The sequence below is a fragment of the Musa acuminata genome, chromosome BXJ2-8 (genome assembly GCF_036884655.1).
Source record: "Musa acuminata AAA Group cultivar baxijiao chromosome BXJ2-8, Cavendish_Baxijiao_AAA, whole genome shotgun sequence".
Classification (NCBI taxonomy): domain Eukaryota; kingdom Viridiplantae; phylum Streptophyta; class Magnoliopsida; order Zingiberales; family Musaceae; genus Musa; species Musa acuminata.
The window spans coordinates 48,585,903-48,609,593 of NC_088345.1; the positions used below are offsets into that span (position 1 = coordinate 48,585,903).

General features: G+C 37.5%; 5 protein-coding genes and 2 long non-coding RNA genes across 9 annotated transcripts; 4 read left to right on the forward strand and 3 right to left on the reverse strand.

The window, feature by feature from the left end:
* Positions 1-624: 624 nt before the first annotated feature.
* On the reverse strand, positions 625-3,334 carry LOC135618261 (GPI-anchored protein LLG1-like). The gene is made up of 3 exons (XM_065119134.1): positions 3,109-3,334; positions 2,939-2,995; positions 625-1,069 (listed from the first exon to the last, which is right to left on the reverse strand). The coding sequence occupies exons 1-3, from the start codon at positions 3,191-3,193 to the stop codon at positions 708-710; spliced, it is 504 nt and encodes a 167-aa protein (XP_064975206.1). The 5' UTR covers positions 3,194-3,334; the 3' UTR covers positions 625-707.
* Positions 3,335-3,891: 557 nt separating this feature from the next.
* Positions 3,892-4,972, forward strand: LOC135618262 (uncharacterized). Its single transcript, XM_065119135.1, has one exon. It carries the CDS (start codon positions 4,057-4,059, stop codon positions 4,717-4,719), a length of 663 nt encoding a protein of 220 aa, XP_064975207.1. The 5' UTR covers positions 3,892-4,056; the 3' UTR covers positions 4,720-4,972.
* Positions 4,973-5,088: 116 nt separating this feature from the next.
* On the reverse strand, positions 5,089-8,273 carry LOC135619896 (ras-related protein RABB1c-like). 2 transcript variants are annotated; one of them, XM_065122351.1, is made up of 6 exons: positions 7,917-8,273; positions 7,107-7,246; positions 6,386-6,468; positions 6,102-6,306; positions 5,947-6,015; positions 5,089-5,402 (listed from the first exon to the last, which is right to left on the reverse strand). In XM_065122351.1, exons 1-6 carry the CDS (start codon positions 7,966-7,968, stop codon positions 5,295-5,297), a joined length of 657 nt encoding a protein of 218 aa, XP_064978423.1. In that variant the 5' UTR covers positions 7,969-8,273; the 3' UTR covers positions 5,089-5,294. The 2 variants fall into 2 exon arrangements, with proteins under 2 accessions (XP_064978423.1, XP_064978422.1); XM_065122350.1 differs by having other exon boundaries at positions 5,089-5,411.
* Positions 7,113-15,479, reverse strand: LOC135619897 (ras-related protein RABB1c-like). Its single transcript, XM_065122352.1, has 7 exons — positions 15,434-15,479; positions 14,637-14,776; positions 13,930-14,012; positions 13,646-13,850; positions 13,491-13,559; positions 12,916-13,032; positions 7,113-7,246 (listed from the first exon to the last, which is right to left on the reverse strand). Exons 1-6 carry the CDS (start codon positions 15,477-15,479, stop codon positions 12,940-12,942), a joined length of 636 nt encoding a protein of 211 aa, XP_064978424.1. The 3' UTR covers positions 7,113-7,246; positions 12,916-12,939.
* Positions 8,427-12,147, forward strand: LOC135619898 (uncharacterized). Of its 2 annotated transcripts, none has more exons than XR_010489527.1 (4): positions 8,427-8,645; positions 10,518-10,628; positions 10,721-10,946; positions 11,722-12,147. It is a non-coding gene; the product is annotated as an uncharacterized LOC135619898 (long non-coding RNA). The 2 variants fall into 2 exon arrangements; XR_010489526.1 differs by having other exon boundaries at positions 8,434-8,645; positions 10,768-10,946.
* A 548-nt stretch (positions 15,480-16,027) lies between the features above and the next one.
* On the forward strand, positions 16,028-19,304 carry LOC135619900 (uncharacterized). The gene is made up of 2 exons (XR_010489528.1): positions 16,028-17,146; positions 17,262-19,304. It is a non-coding gene; the product is annotated as an uncharacterized LOC135619900 (long non-coding RNA).
* A 3,306-nt stretch (positions 19,305-22,610) lies between these two features.
* Positions 22,611-23,371, forward strand: LOC103996246 (heavy metal-associated isoprenylated plant protein 47-like). Its single transcript, XM_009417124.3, has 3 exons — positions 22,611-22,669; positions 22,729-22,807; positions 22,956-23,371. The coding sequence occupies exons 1-3, from the start codon at positions 22,664-22,666 to the stop codon at positions 23,255-23,257; spliced, it is 387 nt and encodes a 128-aa protein (XP_009415399.2). The 5' UTR covers positions 22,611-22,663; the 3' UTR covers positions 23,258-23,371.
* Positions 23,372-23,691: the final 320 nt, after the last annotated feature.

The window sequence follows — 23,691 nt, forward strand, 5'->3', positions numbered from 1 at the left end:
TGTAATATCTATACCACATAAATCTTCATTTTCCGTTGGACCAAATGTTTACATATACTGTTCTCTCCATCTCGCTCGTCTGCCATATTCCCCTCCTACACTCACAGAGAAGGATTCAGATGCACATTCCAATGCATTTATCCATGTTTCTGAAGCAGTCTAATATCTTATCTCAAGACCACATGGTTATCTGATTTCTAGTAGGTTAAAGATCCAGGGATGCTTCTTACTAAAGACTTATTCTATTATCACATGGTGCAAAGTCTTAGCAAAACCACTGAAGCAAAAGAGACATAAGATCTTATATCAAATTCACATTTTCATAGAAACAACCAAGAAAGCTGTGGCTCAACTTGTTAGTACATACATGCACTGATGTTAAAAGAAAAAGATAAAAACTTGTTTCAGCAACTGCAACTGCAACTGCAGTTCTCAGTCAAATTCCACCATTTATGCTGAAGAGTCTTAATCTTGAGTTTTAGAAATCACACCAATTACCATAATTTGAAAAAGAAAAAAAGTGGGCATCAATTTTCTCAAGAATTATATTTCCGAGTCATAAGAATAATTCATTGTCGATATACGGATGACCAAGCAATTAATAAGCTTGTGGCCACAACTGAATTGGCTTGAACTTCCAAAGGAGATCAAATAATTGGAATGACAGTGCAATAATGCAGCTTCAAGGGATATACAGCTTAGCAGTTTCAACAACACAGAAATGTAAGAACCATTCCACAGATGAGAATCAGAGAGGTGAAGCTCTGAATTATGATGATGCCAGCACTTGCAGTGTCATTCTCTGATTCCGGGGGATTAGCAGGACAAGCAAGCCCTTCCTTGCCTTCACGACATTCACTAGCAAAAAGGCCTGGAGGGTACTTCCCGTAAAGGTTAATGTAACTGAACATGGTTGATGCACAGTCATTTGTCTCATCGTTCAACTGATCAGCATAAGGGCATGCAAATTCCTTAAAAGCCCCACAGCAGAGCTTAGCAGGGTATTGTGGACCCTTGCACTTGCTGGTGATAATTGTGTAGTTCATGTTCTCAAAGCTGATAGGGCAACCTAACATAGATATCAAGAGAAAAGAAAGCATTAACTTCTATTAACAGGTTAGACCATCCATTGCAAGCCATAATATAGAAAGATTCACTGTCAAAGATTATGATGTCATGTCTTTTATTATTGAACATGTTCCAGTAGAAATAACTGCAGAAAATGGAGGAAAAACAAGCATATAATCGATAGAAATTCTTTATCAGAACCAACAGTAAACTTGTCATTCTTTCAACCTAAAAGTAGTGTTTCTGGTTATGTCATATAGAAGCATCTCCAATTTGTGCTTGAGTTTGCCTAGGTTACCAATGATTTAGCCCATGAGTTCAAACCAGGGTCTTGATAAGTTTTGGATTACACTTTTCCTAATTCCAATGATACATATCTAGGAATTCTGATGTTTTCTTTAATCCAATATATATATATTTTAATATAATTGGACTAATTCAATCAGGAAGGAGTATTTAGAAAGTAAGATACTGATTTAAGTTATGGTCCATATAGATTTGGCTGCTTAATTTAGAATAGTATCTGATTATAGTAGATGACAATATCATTCCATTTCTATTTTGCTTAGAGCTTAAATTTCTGCATTATAAATAAGGGTATTTAGTAGATCGGCCGGAAATCAATTGAAGTTTTGAGCCTTTTGATGGCCTACTGACCTTATTATTTCCCTTCTCAGCTAATTATCACTCTTCTTTGCTTTGCCTCCTCTTTCTATCTTATACCACATCTCTGATACACCAACCTTTTTCACCAGAGTTGGTACACTATCCTTAGTTTTCGTATGCAAGTTCTCTACCATGACCAATGCTCTAAACTCCCATATAATCGTGATTAGAATTTTTTTTAATTGTGTATGATTGAATTAAACACAAATGCACATTTTGCATTGCTATCTTTTCAACACAGAAGTAGTAACAAACTAGGAACTAACAAAATACTGGCTGTCTTAGGTTGCCATATTTCAAACAATAGAAGTATAAGCGCAAGGGACCGAAGGCACTAATTGCCTTGAGTTCCATGTAACTGTATCATTTGCTTTAAAGACAAAACATGTTGTGTGTCAAACTTATTTGTTATATGTATGATAGACCACAACAGAGAAAAGCAGAATAGAAGAATAGAACATTAAAGCTAGCACAAGGCAAGCAATTACCATTTGCTTGAAAGGTAAAGCATGTCATACAGCACACTGTATACTTTTGTTTATATATATGATCGACCAGAACTGATAAAGACATAATAGAATAATATAACATACTATTTACCCTCAGACAATCAATTTCAAGATGACTTTGTGTCCTTGTTCTCCAATGCACAGTATGGGGTGCTACTATGGTGATACTGCAAGCTTCTCCAAATAGATAACCATGGTTAGCTATAAAGTTTAGAATTTCTTTTTTAATTTTTGCATATCAGTAGCTAAAATCTTTGATTTGTATAATTATTCCTCATGTTACATATCAATTGCAGGAAAAAAAAAAAAACCAGATCACACATTACAGCTTATAGTAGTCAACCATGGTATGATCAAGAAACGATGGAGATGAAGTTACTTTTACTTCTCAGTTTTGTACCTAATTTTGCATCCTATATGTCCCATTTACCTTCCACAGCTTTAATAATTGTTCAAACAAACTTGAGGAAAAGAAGATATAATACTTTTCCAGACAAGATTGCATTTGAATCCAACTAAGCAACATCACCGGTGCCTTTTCTCCGAATTCAAATATTTTTCTTATCGAATAAACTCTATGAGAAATGAAAGGCCAAAGGATAAAAAGGACAGAACATATCATCAATGATCTGGATGATGAACTCAGTCAAAAAAGAATACCAAAATCCAAATAAAAGAATGAGGAAAGTTCGTACTCGACTTCTCCTGCAGCAAACTCCGCCCGGCCGATCCACGCGATTCGAACACATCGCCTACCCAAACACAAAAAGCCGGAAATATCAGAGCTTCTAAGCTCGAAAAGAGGGAAAAATCGAATCAAAAGTGAGAAACTTTCTTTCAAGATCGAAACCTTCCAGGATCCTACCTGAGATGAAGGTAGAACCGGCCGCCAATCCCGCCAGAACCATAATAAGAACAGCAGGCAAGGAAATATTTGGACTCAACTCCATCTCTTCCTACAGCCTCCGAAACCTCCGCAGCGTGAAACCGACGGGAGAAAAGAGGATAGGTGGAAGCGGAGGGGAGGTAGGAAGAGTAGGAGGAGGAGGAGGAGGAGGAGGAGGAAGAGGAAGAGGGGAAGGAGGATGCTTCTCCGCCGCAGAAGACGGGAAGAGTGGTGGTCACGATCCATTGCGACAGCTCCAGTTCGGGAGAGAGCGCCAAGTCACAGAAATATTTTGAGCAAAATTAATATTAAAACTAAAATTAAAATTATTTTCAGATAAACCCATTATAAACAGATAAGTTGAATTTGATCGTCATCCATTTACTTGGCAGACGATTAAGAAACAATATGATTTGACGTTGTGAGTCAAGAAATTTAACTCAAGAGGATCAAATTGAGTTAGGCTTGGGTTGGATGAGGATGGTTCGATTTTGATCGATCGCCCAATGCCACGGCCATAAATAGATCCTAATAATTCGAATTTGATCGTTAGCGAATGCTAATTGATTTTAGAACCCTAAAACTAGAATTTATATAGGAGTGAAAAGGGAAAAATAGTGATCGAAACAAAAAGAAAAAAGAATAAAAGGCCCCCAACGGTCTCCTTTCCAATGAAAAGACCCTTATGACCCCCCGATCTCCTCGAAACTACTCCAATTCGACCGTTGGGACTTTCCTTCCTTTATACCCCCCTCGAACTGGTCTCTCTGCAACATCTCATCCTGTCTCTCTCCTCTGCCTTCCTTCTTCTCCTCAGTCTCTCCTCCTCCTTTCCATTACCAACTCAAACCTTCTCTCTATCGCTCATTTGTTTCCCAATTAGTCGTCATTCCAATCTCTTCTTGCGGTCGCTCGTTTCCAATTATAATGGCAGAGCCTCGCGACACTCATGTCGTCGAGATCCCTGCGGCCGCCGGCGCAGAACCCCGCCGGCATTCCGACGGAGACGACAACGCCCTCGCCGTCATACAGAACCACCCGTTGACCCAAATCTCCGAGAGCCCCGGCCACCTCCTCCTCCTCAAGCTGTGGCAGCGCGAGGAGGACCTCCACGGCCGCCGCGCGGCCGCCCTCGAGGCCCGCATGGACGGCGCCAAGCGCGAGGCGTTCCACCTGTCATGCCTCTTCCTCGCCTTCCACGGCCTCTCCCTCACCCTCCTCTTCGCCGCCTCCGTCGCCGGCGAAGCCTGCAGGGACTGGTGGGTGCCCTCCTGCCTGTCCCTCCTCACGTCGCTGGTGCTGGTCGGCGCGGTCCACTTCCGGGTCCGCGCCTACTGGGGACTGTCGCGGCTGCTGCAGCGGGAACGGGCCGACGGCCGGGCGCTCGCCAGGTGCGTGCAGGAGCTGCGGATGAGGGGCGCCAGCTTCGACCTGTCCAAGGAGCCGCAGACCTCGAAGCGGATGAAGAGCTCGAGCGTGGAGGTGAAGTGGCGGCCTCTGCAATGGTGCTCGCAGAATCTCGTCACCATTTGCCTTCTTTGCGTTGCCGGGATCGTCTTCCCGGCTTGCCGTTTCATACTCTGCGGCTAAAACTTACGGCCTCCATTTCTTGAAGATTAGATCGAGGCTCAGTCCTTAATTTTTATGTTGGTTTAGCTCGTTCTTTTGTTTCAGCTCTGTTTTCTACTTCTTATGATTACAAGTACACCGAAGAAGAACACCTTTAATCGTGTTCTTGTTTGCTTCGTAGTCTGTACTCGATTCCCCCTCATTCTTCTTCAGTGAAGCACATGTTTCCACTAAACACTCTAATTTATCTGCAAACACTGTTTGTTTCGTCAAACACTTCCTCTCTTACAAATTGTTACTGCCCTCTATCAGGGTAGAATTCTAGTGATGCTGTAGTCTATCAATCCATTTAACACAAGTAATTAGGTGACTCATAAAGTCAAAAACAACTCAATCAAAAAATGAACCACTCAATCACTATTTCAAGCATCGGCATACCACAGAATTGAATCTAAATTAATTCCTGTGCAAAAGGATGGTGCAATATCCACCACAGTGCAACAAACTAGTAACCACAGTATGTTAATTACGAGGAGTCCAATAGCTAATGAGGAAACAATGCCAGCAGCAGGACCTTATTACTCTTGCAGTAACTCTCAGCTGCAGCAGCCACCAGCTTTAGATGAGGACACCTTCCTACCCCCCTTTGGAACCCTCTCCCACTTTGAAAGCCTGACTGGTTCATATCCAACGTTTCTTGCATACTGCAAGAACTACAAATGGGACAATCACTAACAAATAAAGCGTGGAGTCATAATTAGCTGCATGCATGAAAATAAAGATTGTAAGATGAGAGATTATAATATAAAAAAGACAGGACAAATTATGTCATGGAATCATATTGTCACCAATACACCATTATGAACAAGGAAATAAAATGCATAGATTTTTGAAGTCTTAGATCACATCATTGTCATCCAACCTCCGCTTCTCAGGATTACAAGGTTACAAAGGTGGGATGGTACAAAAAAGTCTATATTACAAATTTTCATCATTTTTTTCTGCCTTTCTGAGTCAACAAAAAGAAGGCATCTGGTTTATGCATAATACAATTACAATCATATGGAGTTCAATAAGTGTCTTTTTATTCATGAGGAATAGGAAGTTGATGTGATGAAGCCTATATTTGTTGACTGAATGCAAATTCATGAAACCCACTGTCTTGCTGGTTAGACTTATTACATCCTCAGATTATGGCAGCATGATCTTCATCATTTTAAAACTCAGGCCCAACGTTATCAAACTCACCTCGTCTAATACATCAGACCCTCTATCCTCGATATTTTCGCGTATTGCTGCTGCTGTGTTAATAAATGCCTGCAAGGAAGACAGATAATGTAATGGACACTGGATTAATTGAAGGATGAGAGTACAGTCTGGACAAGGAAACAAGGCTATCTCACCTCCTCAACGTTCTGTGCAGTTTTCGCTGAGGTCTCCATAAAGTACAATCCATGGTCTTCGGCAAATTGTACTCCTTCCTCAGTGCTGACAGCTCTTCTGCGAGCCAGGTCGCATTTGTTACCGATCAGCATAATTGTCACATTAGCACCAGCATGTTCACTTAAATCTTCCAACCAGCTTGCAAGATGATTGAATGTCTCCCTCCTGATATTGGATCATGAATGAACAAAGTTAACACCTCAGCAAAACCTTATAAACAATGCACTCCAAATGTAATCACTACCTAGTGATGTCATAGACAAGCAGTGCACCGGCAGAATCTCTGTAATAGGACCTGGTGATTGATCTAAAAGTTTCCTGGCCAACCTGTAGTTTTCAGACTGCGAGTCAAATGATATATCATTGTGGTTGATGAGGTAAATCTTATATCAAGCGGAAAAAAAAAATCATAGTAAATCTTTTATCAGTAAAAATAATGATATCAGTTATGATCAATGCCACTTCCTGATTGGTTATTGCCATGAACGACTGTCCCGATCAAGCAACTAAACTGATTACAAATTTATTAATCCATATTAATTAAGATAAGTTCAGGTCAATTATATCAATAGATAATTTCCTTTTTCTCTGACTAAACACCACCGTAGTTGCACTTGCCAATTTAATTTTATCAAACATTAGAAAAATTAAGCCATCAAACAGAATTACTTAATATCACTAATTGTCGTGAAACTGTTAAGAGATTATGGTACTATAAAGTTACTAGATATGCGCACAATTTCCTGGGAAGAAATGGCAGTGAAGACAAGTCTCTAAACAGATGTCGGATGGAAGAAGGCGAAAGACAGTTAGGCAACATAGAAACAGGAGAGAGTTCCCTTGTGAAATACACCAAGTGTTCTTATACCAACTCCAAATGACTCCAATAATGCAGAAAAAGACAGTTCAGTAAACAACACTAAACACTAAATGCATTTATAAATAAAAGAGAGAATGCGACTAACCGTGTCCCAGATCTTCAACTTTATCGGCTCATCGTTGATGGTTATCATTTTGGCTGCAAATTCAACATTAGTTGTCGAGCCATTTGCAGGTTGGAAGCGCTTTTCTGTAAACTGCAAAAGAAGAGATGATTTCCCCACTCCTATAAAGATAAAAGCAAAAAATGAGATATCAGCGCAAAAAATGTTATATATGAATCTATCCAATTTGATATGTAACACAAAAAAGAACCATGAAATTCTATAGGACTGATTTATCAAATTTAATTTTGTGAAAAACAATATTGGATCAAAACATGCACTATCTTCCCATGAAACATATCTAGACATGAGATTAGCAGAGTGACAAGTACAAGCTACAAAATATCAGCAAATGCATAGCTTATTGAAACAACGAACTCCAATCTTCTTATGAAACAAATCCGGACGTAAGAGACTAGCAAAGTGACAAGTCCATACAACCAAATATAAGCATATGCATAGCTAATTTGCAACAAGGAACTCCAAGCACCATATCAAAAGGCATTAAGACTTATTATCAAGATAAATCATGATGGAACAAAATCACAAATGCACACAAAAGCAGAGAAGGAAATCGGAAAATTAAAAAGAATTTGCGCTAATTTCACAGATTGCCAACAGTGGACTCGGAAGCCATGAGATATTACCATTCTAGCAAACATATAAAGAGTACTCAAAATATAGATATATACTTCAAGAGAAAGAAAACGTCACAATTAAGTGGAGGAGATATCGTTGAACACAGCAGTTCGCCCTGTTTCTTCTGAAGCTCGCGAACCGAGAAGAACTCACCTGTATCGCCGATGATGATATACTTCAAGGTGGAAGGGCGGGGCATCTCCATCGGATCCCAAATCCCGAAACCTCCCCTCCAGGAATCGGTCGACACGAGGAGGCCACGAACAAAGAGATCGAAAATCGAGAGCTCTCTGAGAGCAAGAGAGATCGAATAGGGTGAGGGAAGAGATGGAAACCGCCAAGGGTTGTTCCTCTCGGTTGCTCTGTGTGTGTGGGTGAGAGAGACAGAGAGAGAGAGAGAGAGAGGTTGACGCGTCCGCCACCCTCGCTTTGTTCAAATATAAGGAGGTCATTCGCGGTCGCCGAAGCCGACCGTAGCGAGAAAAGAGTCTGAATCCCGTCCAGTAAAAGCACGTCCCGTTCTGGATCCCATCTCCCATCTCCCATCTTTACCCTTCATCTTTCCCACAATCAAATCAATACCGTCCGTCTCCTTTTTAGGTGGGTCCCGCCCTGTTTCCTCCCGTAACGTGACCGGTCAGGATATCAAAGATCGGAGACACGGCTGGTAAGATTCCGTCCAACTTGGGCGAGCACAGTATGTGAACCCAACTGGCGACTCTGCACAAGTCGGCAGAGCCCTCTTGAGTTGGCCACCGCAGAGGGACGGGACGGAGCGGTTCTCTGATCGCGACGGGTCTCCTCCTCGACTGACGGCGGCGGAAAAGATCGTCGCCGCCCTCCTGCTCTTTTCACGACTCTCCGTCGTCCCCCTCAAGATCGGTACGCTCATCTGCACACTCCGAGAACTCTTGTGATCTCTAAAGCCCTAATTGCCTCCGCGCATTTTGATTCGGTCCATATCGTTACGAAAATGGGCTTATCATCCGCAACTTGTGTTGCTTCCAAGTTAACATATGCCAACATGTTCCTCTGACTATGCTAATTGTTTAAATATGTTCTTCTCAACTTTCTGCTGGGAAAATTTGACTATTATGATAGTTGTGTTATAGATTTTGAGAGGGGTATCTCCACATCATGAACTCATCATGAAGACACAGAGGCTCATTTGTAATTAACTCAGACTTCTTCAGCCTTGTCAACAGAGCTTCTATTTGTATCTTTTAGGAGTACCTTTTTCTCAAAGCCCTTATTAGAGCTTAAGCAAGGATAGTCTTGCCCAATGTTAATGAAAATTTAATTGAATAAATTGATGGGAGTGATTGCCAGGGAATTTGCATTTATAATTGGATAAATTGTTTTATCGACTAGCATTTATATAGAAAGGGATGAATTATAGAGTTGTCATGGGAAAAAAATGGACATTTATATCTTAACACTTGACATGAATGAAAAAATTCTCATACTATAATAATCTCTTTAGTATATTCAAACACATATGCTTATATAAAATATTAACTCGTAATAGAAGAAAAAAGAAGTTAGCAGCAAAGAACAAGAAATAGAGGTTTAGAACAATCAGAAGCATCCTTTCTAGTGATTGGAGGTCAACAAATATGAGACTTTTCAGAAAAGAAATGCAATATTAAATACAATGGTAAGTTTAGTTCTGTTTTGACTTTTCTGAGCAATTATATACATGGAATGTCAAAATAAGCAAAGGATCTTTTTAAAGGCCAGCAGAGACCTAGAGTGTCAAAGTAGGAATATAGAAAGCTACAGAAACTTGTAAAGAAAGAAGAGCAAAGGCTATTTAGGGCACAAGAGGGGAGGGGTCCTTTCACTTATGGGGTGGTGACTACCCCCTCACACCTCTACGGCTCTACCTCCCTCCTTTCCTGGGCAGTATCTCATCCAATATTTCATGTTATAAGGTGTGCGAACTGAAATAAGGAAGTGGGTTTCTGAAACAAATTGACCTTTTAAAAGAAACATCTTTGTGTGACCTCTTGGTTAAACTTAAGATTCTTGCACTACTTTGAAAGCAATAAGAAACGGCAACATTCATATTTTATAGAAATGATATATTTTTTGTGCAGCTATGAGAGCTCATGATGGAACGATTTAATGCCAAAGCATATGTTACTTTCAATCAAGGTTTTAAGCATTGATCTCTGCAGATACATAATTCTACATATATGAATCAGCCACTAAACCACATAGCATAAACCATATGATACTAGTGATACACATCCACATACTCGGACCGTGTATATTGCAGCAATATGGTTGGTGGAAATGTGCTGACTCAGAAAATACCTTATTGAGATGCTACCATTTGAATCAGCACTTGTGTGATTGTAGAACTTAATTATTTAAATATCAATCTGATACCTAATTTGAGTTACAACAATCTATTAGACTAGGGTGTTACCAAGATGCTGAGCAAGATGCCGGGTTACACCACCTGTTCTCACTGAATAAAACAATAAAAAAATAAAAAATGGTTAGTATACCAAGCAGTACTGGGTTGATGGTTCATTACCAACACATGGAAGGATTGGTGCATACCAATGTTATGTATTGATTCGTCCGTTATTTTAAACCACACTAGAACTAGCATTAGGAGACACCAAAGGATTTACTCTTTTTGACATGTAGCCTAGTATGAGACTTAAAATTGTGGTTTGGATGTTGGTTCCTCAAAAAAATAAATTCATACCCAATCTTAATGCTGTCTATATCTCATTACAGGTTTCTCTAAGAGCCAATATTGCAAAGCATACTCCGAAGTTGTGATTTACAAATTTGAAAATTATAAGCTTGGAATCTCCATGATATTATTATCTAGGCTACTGAAACTTGGTATGTACATCTCATACTATAGTTCTCCCTATTTTGGTTGTAATACTTGCATTTGGTGCTAATTGTTGTTGCCATAAATTTTCTTTTTCCAGTGACAGACCATGCTGAGTATTTATCTTGTCTGCATGGTTTGATGCAGTGTCCATGGTGAAAAGTAGAAGCCAAGGGCATGACACAAGCTCGTGTTACCTGAATAAAATGTACTGGCTTGTATGCCTTGGTACATCTGGTACACATCATTCTTGGTTGATGCAAGAGAAAGTAGCGAAGATAAGCTCAGAATGTTCTACTAAAATGTTATTTCTGCTTGAATAATGGGTCAGTCATGACTTCTATCAAGCTCTATGCCATTTCTTTAGTAGGTTGTATTGCTAGTTACTACCCCTTCAAGAGTAATTTTGATTTCATAATAGTAATTCAAAATTGTTGATTTTCAGTGCATCAAATTAGCGTTAAAATCTTTAATTGGCAGACTTCATTGTACATACTTTGTCAGCGATGCTCCAACTGTGCGTATGTGCAAAGAACCAAAAGAGGATTAATAAGGAATTCCATCTTTTAAAGTTAAATGTGTGTGTTCATTGCCTTTTTTTTCTGAAGTACTCTGATGAAAATTTTCTGTCATTTTCACACTTGATCCCAAGACTGATTATTATTTTATCCCCCTTTGAATATTCCTTGTTAAGTAGCTGAAGTTTGGAGTCTGTACTCTGCACTTGGAAGTCTTGCTTAAACTGTTTGATTTTGCTGAAGAACCAGAAAAAATGCAAGGTTGCTATGCATGCTGCCATAAAAGCCGGCAAGAAGTTTGAATAGAAGTCTACTGCTCTTCTAACCTGATAATGAATGGTCTTGCTCTGGGTTGACATATCTAATTATGTTCAAATTGTGAGAACTGGAACAGATGATGTAGATGTTACGTTAGTTTTTTTCTCAAGGTCAACTTGGTCTGTATATTGATATTGCATTACAATGTACAGACTGCAGAGTTTCTCAAGATCAACTTGGTCTGTATATTGATATTGCATCACAAAGTACAGACTAGAGAATTATTTTTATTGCCTTTCATAACATTTACTTATATTTCTTGCAGCTGTTCTTCAAATCACGATTGGTATTAGCAACTTCAAATTGGAAAGTGCAAGGATTTTTTTCTGAGTGGCTAAAGGATGAACTAATGGAGTAAATTTCCAGATCAGGCTTCCTTTTCTAACAAGATGATCATCAGCAAAAGGCTATCCTGGGGAGTGGAAATTACATAAGCATTTGCTTGATCAGCAGTTGGGTTGGAGTACACTGCTCATCATGTGCTTTGAAGACTACCTTGGCGAAGGAACTATGACTTTAAAGATCCATCAAGTGAAAAAAACTTTAATCCTTAATTTTTTATGTTGGTTCAGCTCTGTTCTTCTTATGATTACAAGTACAGCAAAGAAGAACACCTCTAATCTTGTTCTTGTCTGCTTTGTAATCTGTATTGGATTCCTCCTTCTTAGTGAAGCAAAAACTTTCTACTAAACATTCTAATTTCTCTGACACATTAAGTTGGAGAAGAAAGTGGAAGTTCTAACACAAGCAAGAATCTCTTCCATTTATTTGCCACTATTTGCTTCAGAAGTGTTCTTAATATTGACCGAATGCAACATAATTTTTACTGATTAGAGAATTAGATTAGAGGAAGGAACAAGGTAATTAAAACCGCTATCTTCTTATTGACTCCATAAGTAACATTTGGTTATGGACTTCTCATGTTTGTAACAGCAACAATATTGTTTCCTGCATCAAGCAGTCTTACTACTGGTTGATCACTGTTTGTTATTCTTTATGAACACTTTGATCTCGTCAAACACTTCCTCTCTCACAAATTGTTACTGCCTTCCTCTATCTGGGTAGAATTCTAGTTATGCTGTAGTCTATCAATCCATTTAACACAAGTAATTTGGTGATTCACAAAGTCATAAAAAACTCGATCACTATTTCAGGCATCAGCATATACCATAGAATGAGCCGAAATGAATTCCTGTGCAGAAGGATGATTTTATATCTACCACAGTGCAAAAAACTAGTAACCACAGTGTGTTAATTATGAGGAAGCCAACAGCAAACAAGGAAAAATCAACAACTCAATCACTATTTGATGCATCGGCATACCAAAGAATGATTTGAAATTAATTCCTGTGCAAAAGGATGATGCAATATCTACCACAGTGCAACAAACTAGTAACTACAGTATGTTAATTATGAGGTAAGTCAATAGCTGATAAGGAAACAATGTCAGCAGCAGGACCTGTTTACTCTTGCAGGAGCTCTCTCAGCCGTAGCAACCACCAGCTTTAGATGAGGACTCCTTCCTTCCCCCCTTTGGAGACGTGACTAGTTCAGATCCAACTTTTATTCCAGAAGACTGCAAGAACCACAAATGGGGCAATCACTAATTAAAGAAAGTGTGGTGTCATAATTAGTTGCATGCATGAAAATAAAGATTGTAAGGTGAGAGATTATACTATCAAAAAGACAGCGCAAATTATATCATGGAATCATATTGTCACCAATTCACCATTAAGAACACAGAGATTTCGAAGTCTGAGATAGCATCATTGTCATCCAAGCTCCACTTTCTCAGGGCAAATGTGAGACAGTAAAAAGAAAGTCTATGTTACATATTTTTCATCATTTTCTTTTGGCTTTCTGAGTCAACAAAAAGAAGGCATCTGGTTTCTGCATAATAGAATTACAACTATATGGAGTTTCAATAAATGTACTTTCACTTCATCATGAAACCCACTGAATTATTACATCCTCAATTTATAGCAGTATGATCCTTATTATTTTAAAATTCAGGCCCAACATTACCAAACTCACCTCGTTTGATACATCAAGCATTCCATCCTGGATTTTTTTGTATATCGCTGCTGCTGTGTTAATAAATGCCTGTAAGGAAGACAGATAATGGAATGAACACTGCATTAATTGAAGGATGAAGGTACAAACGGCAGAAGGAAACAAGGCTATCTCACCTCCTCAACGTTCTGTGCAGTTTTTGCCGAGGTCTCCATAAAGATCAATCCATGCTCTTTGGCAAACTGTTCTCCTTCCTCAGTTTCGACAGTTCTTCTGCAAGCCAGGTCGCATTTATTACCAATCAGCATGATTGTCACATTAGCACCAGCATGTTCTCTTGCATCTTCCAACCAGCTTGCAAGATGATTGAATGTCTCCCTCCTGATATTGGATCATGAATGAACAAAGGTAACACCTCAGCAAAACCTTATAAACAATGCACTCCAAATGTAATCGCTACCTAGTGATGTCATAGACAAGCAGTGCACCAGCAGCACCTCTGTAATAGGACCTGGTGATTGATCCAAAAGCTTCCTGGCCAACCTGTAGTTTTCAGGCTTCGAGTCAAATGGTATATCATTGTGGTTGATGAGGCAAATCTTATATCAACCGAAGAAAAAGAAAAATCACAGTAAATCCTTTATCAGTAAAAATAATGATCACAGTTATGATCAATGCCACTTCCTGTGTCCATATCAAGCAACTAAACTGATTACAAATTTATTAATCCACATTAATTAAGGTAACTTCAGGTCAATTATATCAATAGATAATTTCCTTCTTCTCTGACTAAACACCTCCTTAGTTGCACTTCACAATTTAACTTATCAAGCATCAAAAAAACAAAAAAAGGCCATCTAACAGAATTACTTCATATCACTCATTGCCGCAAAACTGTTAAAGATGAAGGTCCTATAAAGCCACCAGATATGCACATAGTTTCCTGGGAACAAATGGCAGTGAAGACAAGTCTTTAAACAGATGTTGGATGGATGAAGGCGAAAGGCAATTAAGAAAAATAGGAAACACATGAGAGTTCCCTTGTGAAATACACCAAAGTGTTCTTATACCATCTCCAAATGACTCCAATTACACAGAAAAAGTCGGTTCGGTGAACAACACTAAATAGTAAATGCATTTATAAATACAATAGAGAATGAGACTAACCGTGTCCCAAATCTGCAACTTTATCGGCTTGCTGTCGATGGTTATCATTCTGGGTACAAATTCAAGACCAAGTATCGAGTCCTGTGAATGCCGGAACCAATTGCTCGTATGCCGCAAAAGAAGAGATGTTTTCCCAACTCCTACCAAGATATATCAGCCCCAAAAATGTTATATATGAATCTATCCAATTTGACATGGAATGACACAAAAAAGAACCAAGAAATTCTCTAGGATCGATTTATCAAATTTGATTTTGTGGAAAACAATATGGGATAAAGACATGCACAATCTTCTCATGAAACATATCCAGACATGAGAGACAAGCAGAGTGACAAGTCCATACTATAAAATATCAGCAAATGCATAGCTTATTAAAACAACGAATTCCAATCTTCTCATGAAACAAATTTGGAGATAAGAGACTAGCAAAGTGACAAGCCCATGCAACCAAATATAAGCATATACATAGCTTATTACAAGGATGAACTCCAAGCACCATATCAGAAGGCATTAAGACTTGTTATTAAGATAAATCATGATGGAAAAATTACAAATGCAAACAAAAGCAGAGAAGGAAATCGAAAAATTCAAAACAATTTGCTCCAATGCCACAGCCTGCCAACAATGGACACAGAAGCCATGAGATATTACCAATCTAGCAAACGTATAAAGAGTACTCAAAATGTAGATACATACTTCAAGAGAAAGAAGATGTTACAATCAAGAGGAGGAGATATCGTCGAACACAGCAGATCGCCGACTTTTTTTCTTAAGCACGAGAACGGAGAAGAAATCACCTGCATAGCCGATGATGATGTATTTGAATTGGTAAGCGTAGCACATCCCCATTAGATCCCAAATCCCGAAACCTCCCCACCTGGAATCGGCAGACACGAGGAGGCCACGAACAAAGAGATCGAAATTCGAGAGCTCTCAGAGAGCAAGAGAGATCGAAGAGGGTGGAGGAAGAGATGGAATCCACCAAGGGTTGTTCCTTTCAGTTTGCTGTGTGTGTATGTGTGTGAGAGAGAGAGAGAGAGAGAGAGAGAGAGGTTGACGCGTCCCGCCTGCCTCGCTCTGTTCAAATACAAGGAGGTCATTCGCGGTCGCTGAAGCCGACCGTAGCGGGAAAGAGTCGGGATCCCGTCCGGTACACGCACGTCCCGTTCTGGCTCCGATCTCCCATCGTCACCCTTCATCTTTCCTACAATCAAATCACTGCCGTCCGTCGTGATCCCAATCTTGTTCCTGGTGGGTCCCGCCGTGTTTCCTCGCGTATCGTCAACGGTCAAGATATCATGATTGGACACATGGATGGTCAGGATGAGACCCCGTTGGGCAACTACCGGAACTGAAGATAACTGGAGACACCGTGTAAGTCCGCAGAGCCCCCACTGAGTTGGTCACCGCGGACAGACGCACGGCTCCTCCGGTCGCGATGGGTCTCCTCCTCGAATGACGGCGTCGGAAAAGATCGTCGCTGCCCCCCTGCTTTTTTCACCCCTCGCCGTCGCCCCCCTCAAGATCGGTACGGTCATCTGCACACTCCGAAAACTCTCGTGATCTCTAAAGCCCTAATTGCCTCCGCGTATTTTGATTCGGTCCATATCGTTACAAAAATGGGCTTATCATCCTCAACTTGTGTTACTTCCAAGTTAACATATGCCACCATGTTCATCAGACTATGCTAATTGTTTGAATATGTTCTTCTCAACTTTTTGCTGGGAACAATGTATGATAGTCATGTTATAGATTTTGAAAGGGATATCTACACATAAATTCATCAGTTAATTTGTTATTAACTCAGACTTCTTCAGCCTAGTCAACAAAGCATCTATTTGGTTGTATATTTTAGATGTATCTTTTTCAGATAGTCTTGCCCTATGTTAATGAAAATCATTGATGGGAGTGATTGCCAAGGAATTAACATTTATAATTGGATACAGTGTTTTATTGACTAGCATTTATTTAGAAAGAGATCAATTATAGAGTTTTCATGGGATAAATATGGACATTTAAAGCTTAACACTTGACATGAATAAAAAAATTCTCATACTATAATAATTTATTTTGTATATTCAAGCACGTATGCTATATCAAATATTAACTCATAACAAAAGAAAAATGATGTTAGCAATAAAGAACAGAAAATAGAGGTTTAAAACAATCATAAGCATACTTTCTAGTGGTTGGAGGTCAACAAATATGAGACTTTTCAGTTTGAAGTGCAATATTAGTTACAATAGTAATTTTAGTTCTCTTTTGACTTTTCCAAGTAATTATATTGAGTGTCAAAACTAGCAAAGGGGACTTTTGAAGGTCAGCATGGACCTAGAATATCAAAGCAGAAATATAGAAGGCTGATGAAACTTGTAAAGAAAGAAGAGCAAAGGCTATTAAGGGCACAAGAGGGGAGGAGTCCTTTCACTTATGGGGTAGTGACTACCCCATCACACCTCCACCTCCTTCCATTCCTGGGCAGTATCTCAACCAATATTTCATGTCATGAGGTGTGTAAATTGAAATAATGAAGTGGGTTTCTGAAACAAATTTACCTTTTAAAAGAAACATCTTGGCGTGACCTGCTGGTGAAACTTAAGATTCTTTTTTTTTTTTTTTGTAAAGGGTAAGTGGTGAAAGCAGGATTTGAGCCCAAGACCTTGCGATATACTGTCAAAGTCTTTACTGGCTAGCTGACACCTTCGAACTTAAGCAAAGATTGTTGCAATGCTTTGAAAGCAACAAGAAACGGTAACTTAGATGATTTTATAGAAACAATATATTTTTTATGCAGCTATGAGACCTCAAAATGAAACCATTTTATGCCAAAGCATATGTTACTTTCAATCAAGGTTTTAAGAGTTGATCTCTGCAGATACATAATTACATATATGAATCAGCCACTAAACCACATAGCATAAACTGTATGATACTCGTGATATGTATCCACATAATCAGACCATGTATATTGCAGCATAATGGTAGGTGGAACTGTGCTGACTCAGAAAATACATTATTGAGATGCTACCATGGGAATCGGGACTTGTGTGATTGTAGAACTTAATTATCTAAATATCAATCTGATACCCATTTTGTGTTATGACAATCTATTAGACTAGGTTGTTATTACCGAGCTGCTGAGCAAGATTCCTGGTTACACCACCTGTTATCACTGAATAAACAATAAAAAAATGTATGTACTGATTTGTCCGGTATTTTAAGCCACACTAGAACTAGCATTAGGAGATACTAAAGGATTTATTCTTTTTGACATGTAGCCAAGTATGGGAATTAAAACTGTGGTTTGGATGTTAAACTTGATGCTGTCTCCATCTCATTACAGGTTTCTTTAATAGCCAATATTGCAAAGTTTACTCTGAAGTTGTAATTTACTAATTTAAAAATGCTAAGTTTGGCATCTCCAAGATATCTAGGCTTCTGAAACTTGATATATACATCTCATACTGTAGTTTTCCCGATTTTGGTTGTAGTACTTGCATTTGATACTAATTGTTGCTGCCAAGAATTTTCTTTTTCCAGTGACATACCATGCTGATAATTTATCTTGTCGGCATAATTTGATGCAGCCCCCACGATGAACAGTAGAAGCCAAGGGCACAGCACAAGCTTGTGTTACCTTAATAAAATGTACTGGCTTGTATGCCTTGGTACATCTGGTACAGATCATTCTTGGTTGATGCAATAAAAAATAGTGAAGATAAGCTCAGAATGCTTTACCAAAATGTTATTTCTGATTGAATCATGGGTCAGTCACGACTTCTACCATGCTCTATGCCATCTCTGCTGTAGTTGTATTGCTGGTTACTATCTCCATTATTATGGCTTCCTATTTTCTTCTCTTTTTATGTCACTGCAAAGAACACTTAACTGAAGATTTCATCTTCTGGTAGGGTGTATGGAGCTTCTGATAATAAATTCATTTAGCATTTTCCAGAAAAAGTGCAACAAAATGAAAATAACATTGAGATTAGTCTTTATTGCTGTTACATTATAATATGTTATTTGTGTTTCTTTTCTCTAATTTGTTGGAAGAGGAATTTTGATTTCATAATAGAAATTCAAAATTGTTGATTTTGAGTGCATCAAATTAGCATTAAAATCTCTAATTCATAGACTTCATCATACATACTTTGTCGGTGATGCTCCAACGGCATGTACGTGCAAAGAGTCAAAAGAGGATTAATAAGGAATTCCATCATTTAAAGTGAAATATGTGTGTTCATTGCCTTTTTTTTTCACCCAAGACTGATTAATAATTTTTCCCCCTCTGAATATTCCTTGGTAACAAGTGGATGTTTGGAGTCTGTACTCTGCACCTGAAGTCTTGCTCACACTGTTTGATTTTGCTGAAGAACCAGAAAGATGCAAGGTTGCCATACACACTGCCATAAAAGCCAGCAAATTCATGATTGGCGGTTCTCGGAAAGCAAATGGAAGTTTGAATAGAAGTCTACTGCTCTTCTAACATGATAATGAATGGTATAGCTCTGAGTTGACATATGTAATTATGTTCAGATTGTCTGAACTGGAACAGATGATGTAGATGATCGGTTTTTTTTTATATTCTCGAGATCAACATGGTCTGTGTATTGATATTGCATTACAATGTACAGACAACAGAATTTCTCAAGATCAACTTGGTATGTATATTGGCATTGCATCACAATGTACAGGCTACAGAATTATTTTTATTTATTTTCACAACCTTTACTTATATTTCTTGCTGCTGTTTTTCAAATCACAATTGGTACTAGCAACTTCAAATTGGAAAGTGGAAGGATTTTTAGAGAAGTAAATGTTAGAATTCTTAGTGTTAATCTGAAGACCAACAATTTTAGGATAAGTGTTAAGAGCATCGATAATATCATCATAGGATTTATCATTAGCTTTGAAGGTAATAATGATGCCATTAATAAACATGCTGAGCTTAACACCCTTAATGTTAAAAGGTGTGAAAATCAACTACTAGCAAAATTAATAGGAATACTATTTATAGGACAGAAAAATTGGGAGAAGAGATATAAGCGTTAATCCAATTGATAAATTTAGAGAAAAAAATTCATTCTATACATAGTGAAAAATATGTTGTCCCAAAAAAAAAGTAGTCAAAAGGCCTTGGAAAGATCAATCTTTAATCGAATTAAAGGATTATGACTATTAAAATTATACATCCAACTCGTAGGTTAGAGAGATATCATCGTATATAGATCAATCAGTCAGGAAAACTGATTGAGATTCGATTATGATATCGGGAAGAACATTTCTAATTCTATTTATAAAAACTTTAATAAGAATCTTATTAGAAACGTTGAAGAGGAAATACCTTTCGAGGTATAAAGATTAAATTGGAGTTCACTTTATTAGATTGAAAAGACATGGGCTCCATCAACTGTTTGAAACGTCTCCTACCCACCACGACTGTGTCACTATTTCAATTAAATTTACCATCACAGTACAGTAATTAATACAACCATTTATCATTAATTAATGTGTAAAATAATATTTATATATTTACTTTTAATATATCACATTTGTCACCACAAGTTCTGGGAATACATAGGTCATATTTGTCATGGAATTGTATGTAGAAGGTATATGCTTGAGACATTCTGTGACATAAATGTTGATCTAAACCTGGCTCTTTTATGAATTTGAAAATTATTTTCTAAACCTTTTTTTTCACATGGAAATAGCAACTATAAGTCTGAAGCGCCGAGTAACATTGAATTTCGACTAGAATGTTAATAAAAATATAAATTATATTTATTTTATGATATGATTTATGTTATTTATTTTTGAATATTACAATAAATAATATACTCATATTTACGATAACTAAAATTTGAATTTAAATATAGAATTTAAATGTTAATATATTATTTCATAATTCGATTGTTAGGATAGATATGAGCTCATTGTAAGTTAAATATAAATATATATGCTTTGAAAATATAAATATATATGGATTATGATGAAAATATTTTTTATGCATGCATATATGTTGTGGTGTGCCGTATGAGAGTACATATATATTTTATGATATGTGATATAGAAGTGCACATATATGTTATAACGTACGGTGTGGGAGTGCACGTATATATTATAGTGTATGATATGAGATTGCATGTATATATTATGATGTACAATGTATGAGTGTATGTATATATTATGAGGACGTGTCATATGGGGTGTGCATATATATGTTATGATATGAGGTGTAGAAATATGTGAATTTGTTATATTTTCTACATGTGTATATTAGTATTTCGAATTATTTCAACATAAACTTTTATACTCTTATGTTGCTCATGCTACGTCTAAGATTAAATGTTTTATGCCATCATTTTGAAATACTATATATATATATATATATGACATGATGCATGCCTACTTAATTAAAGCTTAGGCTTATACTTATTCAGTAAATTACTTATTATAGACTTTATTTTATAAGTAAGGATATTAAAACCTCATTGAAATGATTAGGTAGGAAAATGAGCATGTACAAGTCCATGCCAATATAAATATGGACGATGACCTATGGACAAATTTTGTATAGAGAATTTCTGACATGTTAAACTTGGGTTGTTATGTTTAGTTCAATATTATATAATTTTGTACATGTGTCAAAATGAGTGTGAATAGGAAATCCCATTGTTTTGTTTAAATATTTGTATATTTTAAATTTTAAGATTATATACCTTTTCATTGCATTCATATTAATAGTAATAATAATGTAAATGAAAGAGACATTGATGTCTCACGGCACATAACATATATATATGAAACTATGAGTGAGGTGTTAAAGAATTAAAGAAGATCCAAACTGAGTGTTAATTATATTACAAAGCATAAACATAATGATGGTTATGTTTGATGAAAGAAATTTCTATAATGATTTTATCTTTGATGAACGAAATTTAATCTCCCTAAAGAAGAAGGGAGGAAATAAATCATGTTTTTGTTTGCCTTATTCTCCACATTATGATGGTTAATTGCTACATCCTATAAGAAGCTCTGATGCTCTTATATCTGCCAAAATAAGTTTTAGTATAAATCATATATCCATCCAAAAAATCAGATTCAATTTTCTTTTAATATGAGAAAGTATTTAAAATACTCCTAATTTTTTTAATCTCATAGTAATTTTTCGGAAGGTTTCAATGTAAGTTAGAATTTTAAATAATAATTAACTTATAGTAGCCAATGAAGATTAGTAACAGTGAGATAGGAACAGGGCATATTTAAATGGATGAGTACAACATTTACTGACTTTTGGAAGATTTCAAAAACTAGATAAATAAATTATAAAAAAAATATCAATTTTTTTTTCTAATTGTAATCGTAAATTATCCTTTACGATCCAAATATAGAAATTAAAGCAAGAAAGAAATGAACAGAACAACAGTAATAGAAAAGATGGTTTGAAGTGATGCTGTCGGTCCAAGTCAGTCAAGACATAGATGCATTCCAGCTTCACTCTATCTAAATGATTTTGCCTTCTTACAGTGGATTAGAGTAACTCTGATCAATTACACAGTTCTGATACCAAACCAAAGTGTAAGATCAGAAAGTAATGATCGAGAGTATGTATATTTCCCTTCGAGTGACCACACAATTATCTAGATGACTTCACGTATTTCGAAAAATCAAATTAATCAAGTTCATTTTCCCAAGGAGATGGACTATCATTTTGTCTTTAAGACCATTCCTGTTGTCAATCATGATCATCTTTCATGCCATATTTATGATCCTGTGCACCATGAAAAGACGAGTGAGAGAGAAGTTTGGATTGGGAACAGCGTGTGAATATACATGCATGCATACAGAAGAATCGAAGTTTTAAAGTCTTCTGTACCTTTTCTCTCTCTCTCTCTCTCTCTCTCTCTCTCTCTCTCTATATATATATATATATATATATATATATATATATATATATATATATATGTGCACCTGTCTTTCATGGAAGGAAGTTGGTCCTTCTTCTCAGACTGCCTTGGGAGATCATGAAGGTGTGTATGCATGTTTGTTGCTCTTCTTTGCAGTCGGTTAATTCTCTCCAATCATGCAGCAAAAGATAGTGATCAGAGTGCAGATGAACTGCGACCGGTGCCGATCGAAAGCCATGAAAACTGCTGTGGGGAACCATGGTGAGTGCCCTGAGAATAACTGCTTCGTTCTTGCAGCTTTTCATATGAGAAGCTTCTCATCCCTTGAACCAAATGATCGAGGGATGATGAGAAGCTTGGCATCGATTTAACGATATATGTACTCGGTCTTCATGTATGTTATATACAGGCATTGAAACAGTATCGATCGAAGGAGAGGAGAGGGATCTTTTGGTGATCATCGGGGAGAGAGTCGATTCGGTCGCGCTAGCCTGCTCTTTGAGGAAGAAGCTACACTGTGCAGATATACTGACTGTGGAGGAAGTGAAGGAGAAGGAGAAGGAGAAGGAGAAGGAGGAGGAGAAGCCAAAGGAGAAGCAAGAGGAGGACAAAAAAGATGTTCCACTGCCTCATCCGGTCATTAACCCTTCGTATCTCCCAGCATATTGTGTGATTTTTGACCCTGAACCAAGTACTTGTTCCATCCAGTGACTTCACTGCCTCCGATAGTGCCATGAACACATTGTTCCATCAATTAATAGGCACTGTTAAATTGATGCTTGTGTTGGATATTTTTTTTCTGATGAACTGAAGCTGCTGATGAACCTGCAGTCACTCTTTATCTGTAACTCTCAGTAGTAAGAAGCATATATGAGAAAGATCCTGCTGTAATCAGTAAGGTCTTCCTGGAATAAAACAGTTTTAGCACTAAGTAGAATTTTCCCTGGTCAATCAAGCAACAATGATTATGTTAGCACTACTTAACCCATTTTCCAAAAGCACTAAGTAGCTAAGTAGCAGCTTTCAGAAAGGGATTAAGACAAGGAATCACCTCCAAAAATGATTATGTTACCCTCAACAATGAACTTTCCCTGGTCAAGAGTGTTAACCCATTCTCCAAAAGCACTAAGTAGCTAAGTAGTAGC

Bases quoted from the DNA above. Each gene is read 5' to 3' on its own strand.
- LOC135619897 (XM_065122352.1), bottom strand. From the start codon at position 15,479: ATGTGCTACGCTTACCAATTCAAATACATCATCATCGGCTATGCAG. The intron at 13,851-13,929 runs GTAGCGATTACA...ATCCAATATCAG, and splicing joins CTTGTCTATGACATCACTAG to GAGGGAGACATTCAATCATC. The intron at 13,033-13,490 runs GTGAGTTTGGTA...TGGTTCTTGCAG, and splicing joins TGCTTGATGTATCAAACGAG to TCTTCTGGAATAAAAGTTGG.
- LOC135618261 (XM_065119134.1), bottom strand. From the start codon at position 3,193: ATGGAGTTGAGTCCAAATATTTCCTTGCCTGCTGTTCTTATTATGGTT. The intron at 2,996-3,108 runs GTAGGATCCTGG...GTGTTTGGGTAG, and splicing joins CGGTTCTACCTTCATCTCAG to GCGATGTGTTCGAATCGCGT. The intron at 1,070-2,938 runs GTACGAACTTTC...TATCTATGTTAG, and splicing joins TTTGCTGCAGGAGAAGTCGA to GTTGCCCTATCAGCTTTGAG.
- LOC103996246 (XM_009417124.3), top strand. The intron at 22,808-22,955 runs GTGAGTGCCCTG...TGTTATATACAG, and splicing joins AACTGCTGTGGGGAACCATG to GCATTGAAACAGTATCGATC.
- LOC135619896 (XM_065122350.1), bottom strand. From the start codon at position 7,968: ATGGAGATGCCCCGCCCTTCCACCTTGAAGTATATCATCATCGGCGAT. The intron at 6,469-7,106 runs GTTAGTCGCATT...TGAAAACTACAG, and splicing joins AGTTGAAGATCTGGGACACG to GTTGGCCAGGAAACTTTTAG. The intron at 5,412-5,946 runs GTGAGTTTGATA...TCCCATTTGTAG, and splicing joins GGTCTGATGTATTAGACGAG to TTCTTGCAGTATGCAAGAAA.
- LOC135618262 (XM_065119135.1), top strand. From the start codon at position 4,057: ATGGCAGAGCCTCGCGACACTCATGTCGTCGAGATCCCTGCGGCCGCC.